Below are 8,439 nucleotides of genomic sequence, written 5' to 3' on the forward strand. Positions count from 1 at the left end.
TAAATTAACCACAATCTAACCACAATGTGCCACAGGCAATGTGCCAATGAACCAGGAACGGGGAGAACCGACATGGGTAACATCAACGCAATAGCGTTAAGAAAAAACGGACCTCGGCAGCGTTGACCCGAAAAATGCAGAAAAACGTGTCAGACTCCCAGCAGGAGTCGAAGCTCGCAGCATTCTGCATCAACTATTCTACCACAGAGCCACGCCAGGTCTCGGAAATACTTTGCAAGTAGACCGTAATGTTCGTGAAACATCAGGTCTGAATGCAGTACTTACTCGTTATCAAATTTTATAAACGTTACATATGTACTCCTGTGATGACGCAGTAACGTCGTGTTAACGTGAATCGTAGTTAAATGCCATCTGCTGAAGTTGATTTATGTAGCAGTGTACAGGACTATCCTCGCGAACACCAGCGCTTCATATTAGCTTGCCGCTTTTGGTATTGCTAATATTCAAGTTGCTTTTAGCATCGTTACGCAACTGTAAGCAACTGGTAATATGAAAATATACGCGGCTGTTTAACGTATACTGCGTGACAATTTGTACATACTTTAGCGCCATTTTGTAACTTTTCGCTGAATAAAAAAATGTAATACAGTCACCTTCCATCCGCATGCTTCGCATAACATTGATTCACTCAAGATCTGCGGAATATTTTTTTTTCGGCAGAGTTTTTTTTTTCAACTTCCCTCCTTCTGTGCCTCGTCTTTCATCGCATTGCTACATCTGATGCCGTGCCTGCGGTATTTTTGTATGCAATTAGAGAGAAAAATTAGGACGCGTTATTTCATCGAAACACAGGTACCGTATTTTTTTAAGGAAAAGAATCTCTACAATGTCAGCAATTCATTTCGGTCATCTTGGAAAATTTTTTTTTTCTTTTCGGTAAGATCGTGCTAAATGAGGCAGGTGCGTGCTGTTGCGTTTGCCACCGAGGGTATCAGAAATGGTGCGGCCCTATGCAGCTCTGAGCATGTTGGGGTACCTCCTACAAAGCGGATAATCCGCGTGCGTCGTTATTCATACGGCTATGAATGCTAAACAGGAATGGGAATTTGCGCCTGCTGGTCGTCTCACCCACGTCCCATTTTCTGATGCGAACTTACATGGAAAGAAGTTGCATGCCTCTCATTACCTCACCGCGCTTGGTCCCCTTGTAAATGGTCATAGCAGACGACGCCGGCAGTCAGGAAGTGCTCGAAAACATTACATGAAGCATAGCATTTTTTTTCCACAGCAGTTTTTTACACACAGTCAAGTCACACACAGTCAAGTACACGCAGTCAAGTACACACAGTCGAGTATTTGGACACAGTACAGTCAATGGCGAAGCTATAGCAGCATTCGGAAACGCCTGTCAGTCGTTAAAACGATGCAGTTTCTAGGCTTGTATTACCTTCCGCTTCGCGTTGGCAAAAAAAAAAAAAACGCTGCATCGAATGAATCACCAGTTCGCACACTGAACTTATTCCACTCCCCCTTGCCCTCAAAATAATGAGTCCCAATGCAGAAAACGTTTTCTTTTTTTATTATTCAAGAATACCCTAAGGTCAGAGCAGGCATTTCATGAGGGAGTTACCATAAATCGGTTAGAGTACCAGAGCATGTATTCGAGCAGGCAACACTGGAACACAATAACAAAAAAGAAAAAAAAACGAAGTAGTACATCTACTCAAACCGGTAGGTCAGCTACGGAGGCCATATTTAGTCGGAACACGGAATACTAACGTTAACACTAATGTACACATACACACTCATATATACATCTACATATACTGGTCACTCAGCAACAGAGCACATATTTGGCCGGAACAAGAAACATTAACCATAACACAAATGTATTTCAAATACACACACAAATATATATATATATATATATATATATATATATATATATATATATATATATATATATATATATATATATATATATATATATATATATATATATATATATATATATATATATATATATATATATATATATATAGATATACATCTAATTTCATAATGGTGTAATCGTGCTCCATCTAGTGTTCTACCTCCAACTAATAATGCAGCTAATAATTCAAGCAGATTGTGTACGTATGCTCTTGCATTTCCTTGCACTCCCAACCATATAGGAAAAGTGCGTACACAGGAACACAACGGCCTGCATAAGTAAGGCCCGTTGGGGCTTTGCAGTGAAGCTATCTATGCACATGCACGAATCTGCCGTCTTTGTAAAAGAAATATATTTGATTAAAATGCTCCTTGTGTCCCGAACCTGTCATGTGGAGAAACGAGTATCATGTCTGAGCGCAACTACTTCCCCTACTTCATTGTTAAGTATAAATCAATAAATGAAATACGGGCTATTTATATATGTTTGAAGCCAGTTCTTCGTGTGACCAAGAAGGGAGGGGTGGAATTTTATAGCACGCCCAGCATTTAGAAATTCTACAGGATCTACCTGATTTCAATTGTACAATAACAAATGGATCTGATTATATTGGTAAAGAGGCAGCAGGCGTGCAAAAAAACACTTTCTCGTCAGAGTGGAGCTTCCTGTGCACCGAAAAAGAGCGAATTTATAAAGACAAAGCGCGTTATAGCAACATGCTTTTGTCCAGGACACCGGCAAATCGTGGAAAATATCGAAGTTCAACGTTCTGTGTGTCGTGGTATCTACCGCTCACAGCATACGCTCGTCTTTTAAAATGAACAGGCGCGAAATGCGCTTGTGTCAGTTCTTGTAGGAAGCACGCAGTGTCGCCATTGAGGTTTGTGCTGAGCACAGTAATACAATAAGTGGAAACCCGCGGAGTCTCTGTTTGTTAGCAAGAGGGCGTTGGTTCGATTCTCGAGCAAGGCGGTTGCAATCAGAAAGGGGGAGAGGGAGGGTGAAGTGCAAAATAAACAAGCGAGTTCAGTTAATTTATGTTTACGTTACGGAAATCCGCATGCCAGAAATTATTCTTGAGGCCCCCACTAAGGGGTGCCTCGCCATCCTATAGCAATTCGGGGACGTCAACAGGACAGTCGATCACGCTGCACAGATAGCATACACACATATTCGTCTGCGAACAGAATGGCAGACCACACAATGGCATCCGTGTCCGCTCTAAAAGCAGATGCGGCTGTCAACGGTAAAAGACCCGAGGGTAACAAATAATGACATCGGGGCTTGCACGTCCTAGGACCACGATATGTCTATGACGGACACCGTTGTAGATGGCTCCGGAATGTTTGATGATTGGCTGTTTTTGAACGTCCACTGGCATCGCACAGTACACGGGTCTGCACAGTACACAGTACAGGCCTCCACCGAGTTGTGACTGCCGTGGCCTGGATCGAACCCGTGACCTTCGAGTCAGCAGCCGAGCACCTTAACTGGATCCATCGTGGCGGGCGAACCTGGGGATAACGACAAGCCGCTTTTGTTTTGTTGTCCTTACAAAGATGCTCAGTTTCAGGAACGACAACGTTGGAAGGACGATTACCCGCTCGTGGAGGAAAGCATCTTTGTCAACGGTGGGCAGTGATGGCTGCGCTCGAGACGCCGCTGTTGTGCAGATTCGTGAACAGTCTACGGCGATTCCGTCGCACGAAACGCTCGCGAAGCTTCTCTCTCATGGAAGTAATCAGCGATCCGGCAGGGCCATATGTGACAGCTTCATGTCAGACCGCAAAATCTGGCGTGAATCGCCCACTGTTGCCGGAGCAATTCCACCTGATGGCGTACACTGTTCGCCGTAGATTTCAACGCCGCCGTCTCCAACTTGAGCTTTCGCACTTTCCCTTGTAGAAACGTGACACGGTCGATCTTCCGCTGGCGACACCTGGCTTGTGCGATTCGGTTCCGGCACTTTTTATCCTCCAGTTTGGCGCCTTTTCCGTCGCGAATGTCAATGGACGACAGCGGAGCCACAGCATGCGGTCGAGACACTGCATGCGTCATGCGAGTCTGCTCGCTGTTGTGTTGGTGTGGCCCAGCGTTGTTCATATCCAGGCTCATGATCCGCATGCTCAAGCTCGATGCTTCACACCTCGACAACTCTTGTGGTGCCTCGTGCATCGCCATCTGCTGTGCACCGACACTACTGCTACTGTCCTCGTCGGAGATTATGTAGCACAGTGGTGGCGCGGTTCCCACCGCAGGTGCCAGCTGTGTCTTGCCCTTCACGTGGTCACCCGTTACGCAGTGCTCAGACCAAGGAGGTGGGCTGGAGCTGGCGTTCGACGTGGATGCGTTCGAGTCAGACCCGTTCGTGCCCATCGTGACGTCCTGCTGAAACACGGGTGGTGGCGGCTGTTGTTGAGTGTTTTGTAGCTGTTGCGGCAGATTTAGATTGGAGAGCTCGTCAACGAAGCGGCTCCAGTGCTGCTTCTCTTCTTGACTGAGCGGTAACACCGTAGTTTGGATCGGTGGCCTCTCCGGTGCTTTGAGATCAGTCAGGAGCATCTCGAACTCGGGCGTCGTCAGTAGCGGCATGCTTAAGTCCGGAGTGGGTAGCGGGCTTGAAGTGTGGGCCTGCTCGCTCGTAGGTTGGGATGGGCCAGCGTTATCCAGGTCCAGGGTCATGCTGCCCTTGTGTGCGCTCAACTCTCCGCGCCTGGACAGCGGCTCCTCCATCTGCTGCGCTGGGTGGTACATCGTTGTCCGGTGTCACCTTTTGCCACTTTTACTCTCTTCGTGGGAAGTGCCGTCTTTTGCAGACAGTCTCGCTCTTATTGGTACACGCGTACGTCAGCCCATCGAGTGAGTCATGCAGCGTTTTGGGCTGCCCCCTATTTTTTTCTGCGGCCTCAGAAGGAGTGAGGAGAATGGGAGCCATGAACTGGGAAAGGGTGCTGACAGGAAGGGAATACGTTCAGAAGAGAATACTAGACCGCTAAACTACCACTCACGCACCTGTCGCACCTGAGGATTCGCGCCGACACACTTATATCGCTGCCACGCGGTTTGCGCATGGGCCATCAAAGTCATTTTATGTCACTTCATATATCCTAATGAATGTGGATGGTCCTATATTGTTAAGAGTGTCAGCAATTTTGATAGGCGATCACAAATTCTAATCACAAATAGTCAAAGACTATCCCTGTACGAAAAAGGAAAGACGAAAGGCGGGAAACTACAAGATAAGCGACGGCCTTTGGCTACTTTCCTTTTTGTCCCGCTCTTTTCGTCCCGCTGTGAAAATATCAGCAATTTCAATAGGTGGGGACAAGTCCTAATCGTGCGGTGTTATGACTAATACAGCAAAAACAAAACGTACAAAAACACTAGAAACTACATGATAAGCGAAGGCCTTCGGCTTTTCCTTTTTTTTTCACTCTTTCCGTCCCGTTGTAAGAGCACCAGCAATTTCAAAAGGTGGTGACAAGTTTTAATATCAACTAGTCATCGTGCGCTCTTATGACTCATACAGCACAAAAAAAAACAGAAAGAACAAAAGGCGGGAAACTACAAAAGCAAAGGCGTTGAGCTTCTTCCCTTTTTGTCTCGCTCTTTCCGTCCCGCTGTAAGAGCACCAGCAACTTCAATAGGCGGTGACAACTCCTAATCTCAACTACTCATCGTGCGCTGTTATGACTCATACAGTACAATATAGGAAGGGAGAAAAGGCGGGAAACTACCAGTTAAGCGAACACCTTCAGCTCCTTCCCTTTTTGTCCCCCTCTCTCCGTCCCGCTGTAAGAGCACCAGCGATTTCTATAGGCGTTGACAAGTCCTAATGTCAACTAGTCATCCCTGCACTGTTATGACTCATACAGTACAAAAAAAAGGAGGGAATAAAGCAGAAAAACTACACAACATGAGCGATGGAGTTCGCCCTTATTGTCCCGATGTTTCTTGTTTCGCGCATTAAAAATATGCATACGCTAGCTGACCCGTTACAGTTAAAACTATCAGCAAATTGAGTGGTCTATGAGTAATTTCAATCTCGATTAATTTTCATTCATTGATAAGATTGAGATATCTGAAGACCGAGATATCAGTAACTATAACTTCGAAAACGTTGTTAGAAGTGACTAACACCGTGGCTTCGATGACCCCGTAAACTTACCGGTCCGTTGAATTGATCGTGTTGCCCATTAGCGATTACGTCCGTTTTCAAGTGCACGTACCTGGAGCGCTGCAGTTTGAAGTAAACATGCAGAGGAGCTCATCATGGTGCATAAAGTTCATTGTGCGATGAAGCGTCACGCTGATGCAGTCGTCGAGCCTTCCTTCAACGTGGCTTTCCGAAATAAGATTGGCTCTATTACATCAATATTTCGAGATGTGGTGAAAAAAGTCATCGATTTCTTGATCGTTGTCTGATATGGCGTCTGTCCCAAAAACTCTTTTTTTTTTTTGCAGTTGGTAGCGGCGTCTGGCGGGACAGCATTTCGTTGCCAGAAGTCAGTTTGGGATACAAGCTTTGAAAGGCATCCGTTGCATTCGCCTGTGTGCACTTGTTGTAGCTGGTCAAGCCATTACGCAGAGGTATCTACTGCATCCTTGTTGAGCAAAGAGTGGACGAGATTCTGGAGCATTGCAACGCAATCAATTTAGGAGTGAAACTGGAATAAAAACGGGGTGGAGACGAGCGAAATATTTTGGAAAGCCCATGGTGACGACGCGATGATACAAAGCTATACCTAGATTTCGCACAAGAGGCTCTGGAAAAGTCTGGAGTCTCTCAACGACAACACCACTCGGGACGTTCGTCAAACTCATAAACAGACGCCTCCGTGCAGAAAGCGCGTCAAGTGTTTGATGAGGACCGGCGATCAAGTGTTTGGATGATTGAGGAGGAGCGTGCAGTACCAAAAAACAAAATCATTCATCGTGATTTGACGAGAAACCTTGTAACGAGGAAAGTTTATGCGAAAATGGTTTCAAAGGTTATGACGAGTGAGCTGGACGATGAGTCACACCGCGCTAATAGTATCCGTGTTGCAGGTCAAGATGGGTGTGGCAGCACTGCTTCAGCCACTGTGGGACCTCGATCTGGCACTGCCAGTTTTTTTTTTTTTTTTTGGTAGGAAACGGAACACTGGAAGGAAATATGGGTATGTGACACTGGAAACGGTGAAACATCTTCGATGACCTACTGACTGAAATCGGCTCTCATTTACCGCTTCTAGATCGGCTTCAGCGATTGGCATTGATTGGCATTGATTGACAGTGATTGGACCCGTGGAGAGAGTACTTCGAAAAGTTTTACAGGTATTGCAAACTGATATTGAATACATCATTATTAAGATCAAAATTCTGTGAACCGTTCAATCAGAGAGATTTACCAGCGCAAAGAGACGGAGCATTTCAGAAGCCACATATGCACACAGCACTGCGATGTCTCTTCTGAAGTCTTTCGTTTTATTATTATTTTGTGCTGGCAAATCCGTTTTTATTTTAAACCAAGTCACCCTAGCAACAGTTTGAAACAGACCCTGTGAAGTGATTTGTTTAAAATTACAGAATGATGCCGTGTGGCATGTCGTAGCAGTAGAGCCACCATCGCGAGCATTTTTGTTGGTTTTCATAATCCTTATGAACCCTTATTGAACTTACGCAGCTAGTAAGTTAAGTTCAGCACGTAGCGCACGACGCAGGGATAAATTCATTGACAATGAAGGTGGCGCCCTTGTTCGTTACATTCAACTGATGTTTCGCAATGCGCCACATGCTGAAATCGAATGAAAATTGACATTCCCAAGCTTACAATGAGCTGAGGTACTTCAAAAACGTTTTGGTCGAATGGAGTGGCAGTGCATTCATTAAGCGTTTCGGTGGTCGAAGCACGATTGGAGAGTTCGCATGCATCTATGCGCTCCAAACATGATATACACATAGAGTGACTTCACATTTGACCGCTTTAAGCAATATTACATATATAACATGACTTCTATGCTACACTCTATTTTTTCTGCTTTCGTTACATTATTTATTTCGAACTATACTGAAAAGGTTCATAATATGTCTGGCGTAATTTGCATGCAAGATACACCCATCGTGTGTTTTTTTCTGTTTTTACTACTTTACAGGATGATCAGCGTGCAGTCCATTTCAATCACCTTGCATATATAACTAGCATATATTACATCGATATGTTATATCAATAGTATGCTGGCGGCCAAACGTTGACACTAGTTTAAAATGACCGGTGTGAGAGCTTGTTAAGCTGCCGAAAGGCAACTTTTTTTCTTACTCTGCATCATCTGTATCACTCGTGAAATAAACACCTATTATATCCTAATCTCAAAAAATAAACGCACAACACAGATATTATCTCCTATATTTGTAAAGCAGGTGCATGAGCTGATGGTGAGAAACCAGAGTATACGTGTTTACGAGAAACTGATTAATGAACGATTACAATATCCGTAAATCTGCCCTCAAACAAGATCACAATTTTCATGTATCGCTGCCCAAGCAATCCTATTTTAGGGGCGAAG

The 8,439-nt window shown here is 44.9% G+C and overlaps 1 protein-coding gene across 1 annotated transcript; it reads right to left on the reverse strand.

The window, feature by feature from the left end:
- Positions 1-3,667: 3,667 nt before the first annotated feature.
- Positions 3,668-4,648, reverse strand: LOC119182062 (transcription factor Jun). The gene has a single exon (XM_037433196.2). The coding sequence runs from the start codon at positions 4,646-4,648 to the stop codon at positions 3,668-3,670; it is 981 nt and encodes a 326-aa protein (XP_037289093.2).
- Positions 4,649-8,439: the final 3,791 nt, after the last annotated feature.

This window comes from Rhipicephalus microplus, chromosome 10 (genome assembly GCF_043290135.1).
Source record: "Rhipicephalus microplus isolate Deutch F79 chromosome 10, USDA_Rmic, whole genome shotgun sequence".
Lineage (NCBI taxonomy): Eukaryota > Metazoa > Arthropoda > Arachnida > Ixodida > Ixodidae > Rhipicephalus > Rhipicephalus microplus.

What these genes read in the sequence shown, in the direction of transcription:
- LOC119182062 (XM_037433196.2), bottom strand. Translation starts at nt 4,648, where the DNA reads ATGTACCACCCAGCGCAGCAGATGGAGGAGCCGCTGTCCAGGCGCGGA.